General features: G+C 41.9%; 1 protein-coding gene across 4 annotated transcripts in view; it reads left to right on the top strand.

The window, feature by feature from the left end:
• The window catches only part of ITPR2 (inositol 1,4,5-trisphosphate receptor type 2), a 270,236-nt gene that overhangs the window by 243,691 nt on the left and 11,090 nt on the right, over nt 1-15,455 (top strand). For all 4 annotated transcript variants that reach the window (XM_048933484.1, XM_048933481.1, XM_048933480.1 and 1 more), the window contains one exon: nt 456-616. In XM_048933484.1, the coding sequence (XP_048789441.1) occupies nt 456-616 (161 nt within the window). The remainder of the gene's footprint in view (nt 1-455; nt 617-15,455) is intronic.

Below are 15,455 nucleotides of genomic sequence, written 5' to 3'. Positions count from 1 at the left end.
AGTGCTCAGCAATCCCACCACAGCTTAAGTGGGACTACTCACATGCTTGGTGCTAAGCACGTGCATAAATCTTTGCAGGATCAGGACTGAGACTGCATGCTGTGTGCTAACCAGTATACATTTGGAAAGGATCAGAGTCAACACTTGTAAGGCACTTTATAGCCTTCAGCACAGAAGGCACTGTAAAACTGTAACTTATTTATTATACTGTTATTGTTATTAAGGGGAAATATCACAAAAGAGAATAAGCTTTGCGCTGAAAGAATTCTGTCAGGAATGCCTTCTGACCTGGTATTTCGTGCCTGGCAGTTACTGTATGTGGTTATAGCTTTTAAATTAAGACCCTTCAAATTTATGATCCTTCAAATTAATTTGGGTCCCTGTCTCTACCATATTTAACCAGTATTTTTGTATTATTTATTTATTTATTTGTACTCCGTTCATGTCTTTTGCAGGACTGGAGAGAGACAAATTTGATAACAAGACAGTTTCATTTGAGGAGCATATAAAGTCAGAACACAACATGTGGCATTATTTGTACTTTATAGTTCTTGTCAAAGTGAAAGATCCAACAGAATACACTGGTCCAGAGAGCTATGTAGCACAAATGATTGTGGTAAGTCGATTTGAGCACGTGCTTTATGCAATGGCTAGATGTTCTTTGCAGCATGAGCAGAGCATATCTGTCTTTTTCCCTCTGCCTGAACAATGGGAGGCATCGATCTGTGTTTTTAAAGATCTTTTCACGTGTCTTAGACAGTCTGCAACAAAGCCCAGTCTTAAACATAATGAAAAAGATGAAAACAGAGGCCACAGTCTCTAGTTTGGCTTTCGTGCTCTCATGCTCTGTGGTTTCCGCTCCCTCATTAGCCAAACCAGAGGCAGAGGAGCATGCATCATAACATCTGCTACTGCTTTGTCCAGGATCTCTGGGCTGCTGTCCAGAAAAATAATGTCTCCTGCTGAACAGCAGAGCACAGGGTCAGTGTTGAGGGCTAGCATTTTCTCCTACGGCTGCTTCTGAACAAGCTATTGAAAAGACCAAGATGAGCTTCTGTGGGGATTTTAAGAGCTGCAGAAACTGCATTATGATGCAGTAAGTATGACTTGGGTTCAGAGAGAGAAATTTGATGACACAGGAGCACATAGATGTTCAATTACATTTCGTTTCCAACTTGCTGCCAAAGAGGGTGCATTCCCATGAGAGAGAGGGCTGGTACCAGTGTTTGGGCTTCATTTTTGAGTAACTTCCCCAACATCCCCATGAACAGCAGTATTCAGGTATTCTTACTTGTTGTGATATCCTGGTGCACCATTTTGTTCCTGTGAATTTCCTGGCAGTTATTGCATTGCCAAGAGCTCTTGCCAGGGTCTGTGGTTGCAGAGCTGGTGTATGTCTGAATCTCAGACGGGAGTGTAAACAAGTACACATCAGGCTACTGTTCATGCATTTCTGCAGCCATATTTTTTATTGAGAGCATGTACTCTGTTATCCTTCATTGAGCCTTTGATTATACATACTGCCCAACCTCACAACTGAAATTCTGGGTGCTCATACAGTCCTCAGCCCAGCCAAGGGGAGGAGAAATGAAATATCCTTTAATTTCGGCCGTCTGAAAATGAGGCACCCGGCTTAAATTGTTGCCAGTTCCCTGCCCTGTCAGTGAAGAAAGCTGGATCATTTACCCTGCCTTAAGATAGGTGTCTAGGATGGTGGTGGTAACACACCATGGCAACGCCTTTCTCACTCCATAGAGGGTCTAAATGATCCGTTTAGACAAGGCGCCGAGCTGGGTGTTGGCTGAAGCTAGAGGAGAGGATTCACACAGCACACTTCTGTAAGTGCTGTTACTGCTACATGGAAGGCAGTGTGGAGGGTCATGGGAATTGAGCGTTCAGGTACAGAGGAATGGCCTGTATCCATGGAACTTGGAACTGCCAATCCCGTAGACCAACTCAGTACATTTATGTTGTTAGGCAGTAATGGATCTCCTGCTGTGTAATGGGCAAAATAGAAAAGCTAAAACAAAAGCTTGCATCCTATGTTCCATTACAGGAAATTATTCATAGTGTCAAGTTGTCCTCTAATACCTGAAACATTTCTAGCTTATCTCAGAAATGCTCTTTAATTCACAGAACATTTCCAGACTCTAGGGCCTGTCTCCTTTGTCTGGTCCTTCCTTACTCTCCTCTTCTTCCCTCTCCCTGAGATGTTTATATGGTTTTAAACTTTGAAAGTGTGTATGTTAAGTATTAATGTTTAATTCCAAGGGATGCATTAATATTCACAGTAAGTGTATTCATCCTGCGGCAGCAGAGGTTTGAATTTTCTGATGCAATTCGCTAATGTATTTTACGTTTGCATTAATAGTCGGAACTCCTGTTTGAATATCTAAAATATTAACAGCAAAGCACCAAAACGTGTGTGGCCTCAAGCACTGAACCGATTTCTCAGAGCTCCTTTGGGGCAGAATGCTGATAGTTTGAGTGGTTAATAGTAATCAAGAGTTTGGAATTATTAAAGCCTCTGAGCAAGGGCTTGGTGTTTTTTTTTTCCATGTGTATGTATGAAAACTGTCATCCTAGATGGTGAGAGGGTTGCATATGGGCCTAGAAATGAAACATAATGCTTACAAGGAATGGAAGGAGGGAATGTAGGAATGGAAAGAAAGAGAAACAGTATTTGAACAAATTATGTGTTGTGGGATTAGTATTTGTATCTCTGTGTAGTTAAAATTCTCCTGTACAAAATCTAGGGAAGGTGTGCTGCAGAAATGCTGGTTGTGTGAAGCAGAAGCAATTGGAACTGTTCAAGTGAATAAAAAGGGGCTCTTTCTCTTGGAGCCAGAGATTACTCAATACCACATGGTAGAAGGGCTATTAAGAAATGAAAGAAAATAATCTGACTAGAAGAATGGAGTGTTCTGGAAGTATGATATTCAGCTGGAAGAAATTGAAAGAAGGAACTTTGCTTATGACCAAAAGAGTAAAAAGCCATTGGTGCTGATGGAGGTTATGTGTTTTGCGTGTTTCAAACCCAGCATGATAACAATGGAACAATATTGCACATATGTGGAATGTATAACCTCCCATGCAGAAATTAAATGTGAGATATTTTTTTTTACCTAAAGACAGGGAGAAAAACTAATTAAGACTTTTTGGTTGACTGGAAGCTGTGCAACCACTCTTGCAATTCTGGGACAGGTAACAAAGTCCCTGATAAGGGGCTTAGATTCTAGTTAGAATCTGGCATAAGAGAGGCAGACTTCAAATGAACATTTCATAAGGGAACCGAGGCTTGCCAGTGAAACAGATTCATTACCAAATGAGGCTGATGAGGCTGATGTGACACCGTAATTCAAGTGGGAATCCAAAATATATAGAGAAGAGGCTGAAGGCAGAAGGCAATGCAGCATTCAAAGTCCAAAGTGAGAAAAGAATATGCAGTTTCCTTTTCTAAATGAACCTGAGGAAGATAATTCCTAGCGTATCAGAAAAGATGCAAGAAATGCAGTGGATTACAGTGTATAGTAATGAGAAGCACAAAATAGACAAAGGGGAGGATGGCAGCATTCTTGTTCGAAGGGCTTTTTCGCTGAGCAGTGGATAAACACTGTGGCAGAAGATGGATTAGCCATCAAGCTGAAAATGAGGAGAAGTTATTATTTTTAACATGGATGCTGCTGCTTAAGCCAGAAGGTTGGTGGAAACAGTGTGGCTAGCACTGCGCTCAGTGGAAGATAAACCTGGGAGATGTCTGAATTTACCATAGAGCGTGCCAGCAGTATCCAGTTAATACACTGAAGATGCATTAAGGCTAGTTTCAAGAGTAGGGCATTCTCAGGACTTTTTTGAAGGGGACAAAGAGGAATGATATTCAGTGTTTTGGGTTGTACAGAAAATGGAAGAATTCTATGAATAGTACTCCTGGAAAAGCTTTCCTAGCCTTGCTAGTTTTTATTACAATTAAGTAGACCTCCATGTCTGTTTCTGTAGCTTTAATGAGTCAAACCCAAATTCTGTGTTTTCACAACCAGAATACTTAAGAAAGAATTTTTAGTCAAATCTGACTTTCAAGGCTCAGACCTAACCTTAAATAAATGTAAGTCAAATTTTGGAGTCTTCTTCAGTAACTTCTTTAAATAGAAAGTGGAGTTTAGCTCCACATATCATCCTCACTACCCCTACAGCTGTAGTTAACTAATTATTAACTGTATTTCTGTACACTGTACTGCAAAAAAAAAACAAAATTGATGTGATTTACAGTATAACTAAGTACCAGGGTAAATGTCTACATTTTCTGGTAGTCTCTTTTCTCCACTGCCCATCAGGACCCCAAAATATGACTGACTGTGATACAACTCTGTCTTGGTCATGATTCGTATGTCTATCAAAAAGTGAAATACCTTGTTTTAAGGTATGGTGATAACATAACTGGAAGAAACTGGAATGGTCTGATTTTCTTGTTCTCATCATAGAATCACAGCAGGTCTTGGGTTGGACCCTAAAGACCATCCAGTTCCTACCTCCTGCTATGGGCAGGGCTGCCACTCACAAGACCAGGCTGCCCAGGGTCCCATCCAACCTGGCCTTTATTTCCTCCAGGGATGGAGCAACCACAGCTTCACTGGGCAACTTGTTCAATGCCTCATTACCTTCTGAGTAAAGAATTTCCTCCTCATAGCTAATTTACATCTATGCTCTTTTAGTTTAAAACCATCCCCTGTAGTCCTGTCACTATAAGACCGTGTCTAGTCTGCTTGCAAGCTGCTTTTAAGTACTGGAAGGCCACAATGAGGTCTCCCCAGAGCCTTCTCTTCTGCAAGCTAAATAAGTCCAGCTCCTTCAACCTTACTTCATTGGAAGGGTGCTCCAGCTCCCTGAGCATGTTTGTGGCCTCCTCTGGACCCATTCCAGCAGCTCTAATTTTTTCTTGTGCTGTCTTACAATACTTTTTGGAAGACAACAAAATTCCTGTCAAAAGGGACAGAAATTACTTCCCCGTGTAACTTCACTTCCCGATTTTCCAGTTCAAAAAAGAACTTTTACCTTGCAGGTAATCTTCTAGACACTCCTCACTCAAAGGCAATACTTTTCCAAGTCCCCAAATTCACTTGTATTTCTATCCCAGGCAAGGTTTGTTTCAAGGCATTTCTAATAGCTTGCAGTCTTTAAGTCTCTAACTTCAAAAGTCCTTAGGGCTGAGACATTTTTCTTTCTTCCTCTGGACCGCAGACATAGGCTGCAAGCTCCTGGGATTTTGGTTTTCCCAGCAGCTCTGTATTTGCTTCAGCACTTAGCACTGAGCAGTGGCTGAAGTAATCAGTAGCTATAGAATGGATTGTGAAACAACACGTAGTTTAAACTCTTCTGGATTTTCAGTCAGTGACTGTGTGGGGATGCTGTGGGAAGAAAAGCACTTCAAATCTTTTGGTGCTGTCCATTCTTCTGGCACAGTATCTTATATCAGTCCTTGTGTGAAACACTAATGAATATTAAATCAAGGCAGTAGGTTTTATTATCTGTTGGCTATCCAGTCTTCTTTTTTGAAGTCAGACATGATTATTCCATATCCAAGAAGACAGAAATTTTGAAAAGCTGGATACGTGACTTGTATTTGCACCAAGAAACTGCATGAATTATACCCCTATTCAATTTTCATTCCTGAAGAAAAACTTCTTATCTTTCTCATTTGACCAGAAATTCCATCCCTTGCAAACTCATAAAGATGCACATAACTTGTATTGCATCAATACAGCAGCATTTGAATGTTCCTTGTGTTCATTTGTCAGAGGAGAGACAGTTTAATGTAATAACTGGAACAGTGAAGGTTAACATCCAAATTTTTTGATTCTCTTTTCAGCGATGCAATTTATACATTAAGATTTCTATTTGCAGTTTTGGTAGCAGCAGATAGATAAATGGAGACAAAAATGTTGTTGATTAATTACTGCATTTTTTGCAGCAGCTCAGAGGGAGAAATGAATTAGCCTATGGTTTATTTCTCCGTTCATTTGCAAAAATAAAAAGCTATGGGTATGGTAATTGAATTAATGATTTCACCCATTGGAAGAATGACTGACTATAGCAAACGAAGCCCTGAAAGTTTTGTTCTCATGTGTGCTGTCCACAGTTCTTAGCAAGTTTCATAATGGATTTTATCAGCATTAGTGCTACCTGTCATAACTACATAATTACAACACCTAATTATATTATTACTTATTTACTCTAATTATGTAATTGGATGTAATTGGTGCAATTACATAACTCCCCAAACAGCTGAAAACTGCTCTAAAACCAGCCTGTGTTCGTAAGAGTAAAAGATTCTGTGATGCATTTGGCCAGGTCCCTAAAGCAAGGCAATCTTCAGTAGGAAATGAATGGTTCTGTCCTCTTGCCGTGAAGATCATTGGGACATTGAGCCCTTTATACTGTGATAGTATCTAAAAAGTATTATTTAACATTTTGTTTCATCTGTGTAAACATAGGTAAATATATCATCCCTGGGTGGCAAATTCATAATCTTAAGCATCTTTTCAGGCTGCTCTTCAGGATACCTTGTATTCCCACTGAAATCCGTGTCAAAATTCCCATCAGTGTTATAAGCATTAAGCAGAAGAGACAGCTTGAATCTGAAATTCTGACTGATGAGTTTCTTTACTTATTCAGTTTTCTTTAAAGGCACTTTTTTGCTTTTTCATTGGTGATGTGACAAAATATTTTTGCTACTTCATTCTAAACACTGAGAAGGCGTCAGCTTAGTTTCACTAACATTATTAAATAAAATAAGTATTTGGCAAAATGTCTTGGCAATTTCCGTGTCACAAGGAAACAATTCTAGCTCTTTGGGTGGTGTTTGCTGTGATTTTTTTTAAGTGCTGAAGTTTGAAAATCGAGATGAACTTAATTCTCCCACGAGCTGGTGCTGCTATATCTTTTCTTCCTCCCTCCAGTCTCATGCTTTTGCCTTCTTTTTCGGTTAGATATCCAGAAGTGGTTATTAAATTCAAAAGCAGCACTGGGAATAATGCCAAGTGAGCCATCAAGGAGCCTCATGATAGCTGTCATTCTGCCTTCACTGTGTGCCATTTTCTGTTGGTTTCCTGCCCTCTGCTGCCTTGATGCTGTCCAGGCTCAGATCTTGGCTGCAGTCACTGTGAGGTCCTGGCCAAAGTAAGCCTCTGAGGCTCATGGCAACTGTGACCTGGGTGGAGCTGTAGGGTATCATAGAGAAATCTCAGCCTTTGGCATCATGAGGCCATGAGCCTAACATCCAGCCTATTCAGTGGCCACCCCCAGGCAAATCAGGGATCTCCAGCTCTGGAGGAGGCAGGTGTAAAGGGAAAGAAGCAGGTGACGTGAAGGCAATGAAAAAGCACAAAGGAAGGAGGAGAGTATCCTGACAGTGGGCCAGCAAGCAGAAGCAGAGTTTGTAGAACAAGCTGTTCTTTTCTGCTGTCAGTGTTTTTCAAAGAATGTAATAAAATAGTATGTACTAAAAGGGCTGTTGACCTCAGGTCTTAAAATATAACTTCTTTGTAGAAGAAAAAAAATGTTCTGGCATCCAGGATTTTTTCTATTCTGCTATCCTTTGTTTTTTGAATTTTGGAAGCAAGAATTTTCTCTGCTAATTTTTCTCTCTGGTCTGTAGACACTCAACCATTCTGTGACACTCTTATTACAGCCAAAGATTGCTGCTCGGGTAGTCTAAGAATGGCCTGAACCATAGAAATGTCAATGCAGGGTTGCATTAATACAGCAGAAGGGACACTCTGGTTGACAAGAACATGCATAGGGTGTTTCTCACTTGCACTCTGGTGATTTGTGCTAGACAGTTGGCGAAGTTTCCTCATCCAGATGTCCAACAGACCCTTCTGTTGCAATTTACCAGAACAATAGCAGAGGGGACAGAATCATAGAATCATAGAATTTGTGAATGACTTGGGTCAGAAGGGACCTCAAGGATCATGGTGTTCAAACCCCCCTGCCAGAGACAGGGCCACCAACCTCCAGATCTGGTTCTAGGCCAGGCTGCCCAGGGCCTCATCCAACCTGCCCTTGAACACCTCCAGGACGGGGCATCCACACCCTCTCTGGCAGGACAAGCAATATGTTTGCTTACACACTGCAGTGCTTCTGCACTTTGCAGCCCTGTGTCCCAGTGTATCAATGGCTATTTAAGACAGTGCACGTGTTGAGCAGAGGACACACCACTGATTCTACTGCTTCTGTGCAGATAGGAAAATAGTCAGCAGGGAGAAAGGGCACACAGCTGATAGGGGTGACCCTGTCAACTGCTACAGCTAAATCTGCCAGGGGCTGTGAGCTGTGGTTCTTAAACTGGCTCGCTATAAATAAACTTGTATTTTTAAGGTTTCTTCATTATCATAAATTCTAGTTCAACACTAAGTTTCTGATCTGGCAACTCACAGACTTCAAAATGCTCATAGAGTTATGCATCCAAATGTTCCACTGGAGTGGGGCATAGACTTTATAACTTTCAGGAAGCTAATAATGCTCCCATTGTTAGAACTGATTTATTTTGCTGCTAAAAACTGGCCTTCCTCCAGAAAGGAGCAGATGTTATCAAAGCAAAGCTTGCAAGGATGAGATGTATGTACATAGCATTAAGCTATGCAACTTCTCCTTAATTACTTTTAAAAGGCTGATACAATGCATGTCACATTATGAGTAATTACTTGCTGTGGCAGTTAGACCAATAGCATAAAAGCTAGATGCTAAATAAGATCTGAGGTCTCACTGACAGGCTAATTTCCTAGGAAATACAATGTCGCTTTTGTCTGTAGTTGTGTTTTCATAAAAGAAGCAATTAAAAAAATATGCCTAAATAGATGATTTACTGCTCCCATTTTTGTTATGCTCAATATAGGGGAGAGGAGGACTGAGCAGTCAGCTCTCCATGTCCTTCCACATGGAAGCAGGCCTCCTAGCATTCAGACTAGGTGCACCAAGTCCCAGAAACAGTCATTTTTGTGCATTAGGGCCTACCTAAAATTGACAGAGGATCTCAGAGCTGTTGAGGGGTGATAAGGAATCACTGAACAAAGCTGGAAATATGCTTAATACAGGTTCAAGCACTGCTTTTGACCCATTCCCTCATATGCAGGAGCATGACTCAGTTTTACCTTTACAGAACATGCTGGGGTGTTGCTCTTCTTTCTGCTAAGTATTGCATTATTTTTCTATTGTTGCTTTTCGTATTGCTCAAAATTAACGTTCATTTCTTTAGGTAATCCATTACTGTTTTCCTTCTCCATATAATTTTGCCTCTATGTTATTATCTCACGAGAGTGCTGAACACCTCCCTCTCCACTTCATAAAATAAGCAATTACAGTAACGTGCCTAATTAGCTGATTTCCTTCCCATTTGTGTGTTTCTCAGAGCGTGAAGAGTTAGTATCACATGAGGACTTTGCATCTCTGCATGAAGCTCCTGTTCTACAAGAGAGCAGAGTGTCTTCTCTTTCACTTCAAGGGCTGTGCCTCTTTCACATATGGGCTCTTTCTAGTCCACCATAAATAATTTGGTTGGCCTTCTTAGCTAGGTGATGTGTGAGGTGCGGGGAAATAAAAGGAAAGGTGAGCTTCATTTGGGACCTCGTTTAAAAGCTTGAGGCTGTAATGGCTTACGCTTATATACATTCTTTCAAAGGCAAGAAAAATTATTTCTACTGTTGCTGTTTGAACAGGAAACCACGGATCTGATCCTGATCCGTGATTCCTTACAAATGATATCATTAGCTGGAGTAAGAGAAAGACCAGCACCAACCACAGATGCTACAGCACGGGCAGTTTTGGTGCGTGCAGTGAGGGCATGGAGATAAGCTTCATCCCTCCAGCTGACTCAGTGAGGGGACAGCCACACAACTGTGCAGTGCCATTGTCCCTGCTGCATTGCTGCTCAGCCCTACACTGTAAACTCCTGAAGGGACAGGTCCCAACACCAGCACAATCCTGTTGTTTTGTTGGTTTTTTTTCTTCCTCTCCTTTGAAATTACTTTTGAATAAAAAGCTGTAATGCAATTGAAAGCTACAGGGTGAAACCTAAAACTCTCCAAGAGTATATTCATCCTGAGATTTGTTTTTTTCCCCTGAGGTCTGGGAGCAGTGAGTTGATAATACCTAGCACCGCTCTTTTTGGATCTTGTGGTGTTGTAGCTCTGCTTAGTTTCCTCTGCATTTGAAGGATTTGTCTGCTGAACAATATTTAGGCTTTGAGGACTGATGTTGCTATAAAGTTGTGTTCTGCCTTGATAGTACAGTGTAGTCACAGTCTCCTTGTCCTTTTTCCAACTCCAGTTCATTCAATTTGTTAATTAAAATAAATGAGCTGAGTTGGATTCCTGTTTCTTTGTTTGCTGCTGGCCTTAAAATCTCAAGGAGGGGTCTGGACACAAGGCAGTTTTCCTTGAAACTTGCACATCCCCACGAACATCTAGGGGAGGTGATCCAGCTGGAGCACCCTGGAGCTGAGCAGCACTGCTGGCAGGACACAGGCTGCGGTTCCCTGCTGGAATCCACTCCCGCCTCGACCTGCCAGAGGCTGGAGCTGTTAACTTTCCAGGCAGCTTGCAAAAACCACCTTTTATCCCTTTGTTAAGAAGCATGTGGCTGAGATGGATCTGTGTGTGGGCAGACCTTTATTCTGTGATTTCAAATGATGGAAAGGCTGTCCAAGGCTTTGGATAGGCACCTACTTGTGCTTGAAAGCCTGGCAGAAGCAGCGGCTCAATTCTCCCAGGAATGGAAGTACATGGCTTTGCCCAGTGAGACCTGAACCTTAACTGCAGTTGTAGATACTAAGTTCATTCCCAAAGGGACAATGTCACATTCAGATCCCAAAGCATATAAACTGAATTCGTTTGATTTTGCACTCTAGGAGAAGCAACAAACACAGGAAGTCTTCAGCGTTACTTGAGAATATTATTGCAACATTTGAAAACGATTATTGTTCTTTGTATTACAGCATTACTAAGCTTCTGGCTTCTTGAATGAGGAAGACGCTCCAAAATTGTCCACAGCTAAGACAGATAGCTGCAGATGCTGAGGAAAAGAAGGACTATGGGTTTCCCAAAGACAGAAAAGCAATTAGTAAAAGAACAGGGAGATGAGTCTGAGGCAGTTGACTTATGAAGGACATCATTTAAAAGTTAAACTGAAGTCACTGGGATGACATTCTGCGAAAAGTAAAACGGGAAAGATGTAATAGTTCTGCTTCTGAGTTCTGAGTTCTCACAGTTGAGAGACAGTGAGAACTGCGAGGACTGCATGCACCAGTAGCATTTTACAAGATGTCATGGACATGATGAAGTTGCTTGTTTTCTGTATCTGTTGTGGGAAGAAAAATGTGCAGGTGTGTATTGCTCCGTGTGGATAAGTTTCTGAATTTGTATAACTTTGGTTTCATTGTGCCACTTATCTTTTGGGATCTGTTTTTGGAGATTTGTGCCAGGATTTTCAAGTCTTTTTCCTAGAATCTTTTCTCTTTTTAGTTCTGGGATTGTGTGTATGATAAAAAGCAAAGATTGCATCATCTTTAATAAAAGAGAAGATATATAGCCTAACGGAATCAGATTAGTTATAGAGAAAGAAATCAATCAGGTTGGCAAATTGTATCTGTGGGACAATGTGCAAAATGTTTGTTTCATACAGTATTTATTGAACAAATTTATTGAGAAGATGGTTAAAAGTGCTATACAGAAGAAAAAAAAAAAAGCAAACCAGGAACCATTTTGTTCAATTTAAATGACATTGATGTATTTTTTACATCATGAAATCTTGCAATATTACCAACAACAATCCCTGATAAAGTACTTTACACAATTGTCTCACAGGGCATTTTGAGATAAAAGTGTGTATCGGAGATTGTAAATTGCCTGCATCCAATTTATATATAATGGAACCCACTACAGCCATCCTACAAAATTCAATAGATCAGGAATCACATTACAGTTCTTTGGGTTTGGGGTAGTAGTAGCCTTAAAGAGTCTCCAAAACAAACAGGCGAGCTTAAATCATGTTTAATGAACACTGTGTATTTTATACACATGTGATTAAAATGTTTTGTCTCTGTTTTTCATTTTGCCGGGTGCTGCTGAAGGAAAATTGTAACTCTGGGGTTGTGAAACTGATCATCTGCTTGTTCTCAACAGAAACTGCATTTTAATTGAACAGAACAAACCATATTTAAATGCTGGGCTGAAAAAAAAGAAAAAGAAAAAGGAAAAAAAGAAAAAAAACAGGAAAAAGCAGATCTGCACAGAGGATCTGTTTCAATATTTTCCTAGCAATGCGAACAAGAGAGCTAAATGAAAATGTAGTGCAGGCAGCTAGAGGTTCACATTGTCGCAAGACATTTTTTCCTTTATCGATCTGTGCCTGCAGCCTCTGAAAACAGTGTGCAGTAGCCATCAACCTGAGTGAGCAGACATCCCACTTTGCGGGCCCAGTTGTACTGTTTTCCACCTCTTCCCCAGTGGCTCTGGGAACAAAAGTGCTCTGTGCTTCCCAATGGGGTTTGTGGGGCCAGGTAGGGTGCAGCCATGGCCAGAGCCTCTCAGTGGCCTCTTGATGCGTGCTTAGGTGAGGAGATGGGCTCAGAGAGCAGAGGAATGTGGAAGCAGTCGAACACAGCGAGTGGTCTGCAGACAGCTTGGAGAGCTTGTTGGTGATGCTCAGGCCCATATGGCTGAAAGGCAGCTGTGGCCCCGTGGTGTTTTGTCAGGAGACACTTCAAAGAGAAACCTGGAGCTCTTTCTTCTCTGACTGATGCTCGACTGTGTGCATTTATACAAACGCAAGGTATATGAGCGGTCACATCCTTGTTTAAAAGGACAGTTGTTCCCTATAGCCCATTAGGGACAGGTAATAATTCTAATTAATTTTAAAAGAAAATGTATTGTAAGTTGTCCTTTCATACTGCACCATGTGCAGAATACATCAGAGCCAGAATGGACCCAAAGCAGACCGTTCAGATCAGGATTCAGGGAGTATCCTAAACCAGAACAATTGCACCACGATCGGTGAAGCTAAGCCTGTGTGAAGCTGAGAACAAGGTCAAGTCCTGAGCCTCTGAAAAATGAGTCTCCAGCTGAGTCTTTGTATTTCCCAAAGATTCTGTTACGCCAAATTGAAGCTAAAGCTAGAAAATGGACAGTACTTGCAAAAAGCAAGGTGATAGGGCCAGAGAACTAAATCTAAATGTCAAAAAATGCATACATTTCAACAAGCACACTCCTGAATCCCATGCTACAAAAGATATGAGGTAAAAGGTCATGGCTGGGAGATTAACAAGGGGGTTAGACCCTGATTCACTGTATCAAACCAGCTCTTCCATTGCCAGAAACAGGTCAAAGTGTATGCTGTCCTCATCAGCTGAACAGCAGGTATGTATCTAAGAAGCAGACCGGCCTGTCCCTCTCAGTTATGTGGTACTGTAGGGTATGTTTACCCTGCAGTGGTATTAGGGGCATGGGCTTGTGTGTGGATTTAGTGTCTGGAGTTAGTGCCCGGGGTGCTCCCTCCAACATGCCTTGCAAAAGGAAATCAATACTAAAAGAGGATCAGAAGAATGGAGACTTCAGTGAAATAGACTTCAGGCTGGCTGATGGTGCGTGGGTAGGAATGACCTGGGGCTGCATAAGCACCTGAATTCTGTTCGCTGTAAGTGCAGTCAACAAAACTATCGTTGGAAGACGCAGCCATTCAGCTACACGTGAACCAGCACAACAAACAAGCAGTGAATTTGCTGAAACGATGCTGGGAGCAGTTAGGGAATGAGAGGGAGAGTGAAGCTGGGGCTGGAGGCACGTTGGCAGCAGCGGTGGAGTTTGTGGGCAGCTCAGGCCCTCTCCTGTCACTGGGTGCCCCATGCAGTGCGCAGGCAAGGTGCCACCCAGCAGCAGGGTGCCTCTGCAGCTCGACTGCAGCATCGCAGTGAGCTGTGGAGGAGATGGAGAGCAGCCAGGTGCCTCTGTGTGAGGATGGCCATACGGCCATTGCTTTACGCTGTTCTTCTGCAGAGACAGCTGGAACTAAAACAGAGCCTCTCATGCTGCCATTAAAAGGTTCTTTTTTTAAGGACATGTGCACTTAATGTCAGAATATTGAAACCATATCCACGTGAATAAAGTTAGCAAGCCAGTGATTCATTGCTGTTTCAAATCTCTATCTAGCCACAGTAAATTTCTGCTCAGTAGTGACAGTCTGTGTCCACATGCAAGCTATGATTTACAGCTCTGTGTTTTGTATCAACAACATCTGTTTAACAAAAGGAAAAAAAAAGCCAAGAACATTTATTTTCTAATCTCTGTACCAGATGTTGTTTCTTTATGCACAAGATCCAGGGATTATATCAGAAATAACTTAATTATTTTAAATGAATAATCTGAAGTGTTCTTCCTAAAGCTTGTCCCGTAACCACTAACAACATGAAAACATAGGAATGTGCAAAAGTAAATTCATATTTTGCACAAATCTATAATTATATCTATTTTAAGGGCACAAGCATAAAGTACAAAATCTTAGCTTGTGACGGTAGTGCTGGGATTCCTGAGGATTTGCAGAGGAGAATATCAATTCTCAGAGTTACAATAGAGATAAGGTGGCAGAGAATGACTGAGGCAGCATCAGAAAGCAACAGCTGAGAAATGGACAATTGCCACGGGCAAAGGAAAGCATGGGAAGGCAGCGAAGCTTCAGAGAGCGGTGCTGGGCTGAGGTAGAAGCTGAGGCCCTCCTCCCTTAAGGCAGGAAAATAGTCACTGTGCGTATCACAGCATGAGACTGCAGAATAAGTCAAGCTGGGAGCCACCCCCAGAGACCCCCCCAGTTCAACCCCTGCTCAGAGCAAGCCCAGATGAAGAGCCCAGATGAAACAGATCGCTCAGAGCCGTGTCCATTTGCATGGTGATCCAGCACCTACCTAAACCAAAGGCCTTTCACTTGCTCCAGTTTGTCAGTGTCTGTCAGACATGGTGCTCCAGATACAGCCTTACGCGTGCCAGAGGGAGGACAAGAATTGCTTCCCTCTGTGTGCTGGCTGCACTCTGGCTAATGCAGCCTGGGGTGCGCTTTGCCTTTTTCACACTAAGAGCACACTGCTGCTTCTTGTGCTTAGCACTTACCTATGGGCTTGCCCACAGAAGTGGTGCTAGATCCCAGTCAAACTTATGGGCTGAACTGTGAAAACATATTTTTGTGATTGTTTTCATCTCTTGGAGCTAAATGGCAGACCTGTGTGTTCTCTGAGCAGGAACTCTGGGCGGCTCTTCCCTGGAAAAGCAAGGTCCTCCTTTAGACTCTCAAGCTAAGTGCCAAAACCGCCACACACAGCACTAGAGGTTTGAGATTGATTATCATTCCTCCCCACAGCTTTTTGGGGGATTTCACAAACTGGAACACCAATAATGAAGCGCTGCAAGATATTCATGAGT

Source organism: Lagopus muta, chromosome 1 (genome assembly GCF_023343835.1).
Source record: "Lagopus muta isolate bLagMut1 chromosome 1, bLagMut1 primary, whole genome shotgun sequence".
NCBI lineage: Eukaryota > Metazoa > Chordata > Aves > Galliformes > Phasianidae > Lagopus > Lagopus muta.
This window is presented reverse-complemented; position numbering and strand designations above follow the sequence as displayed.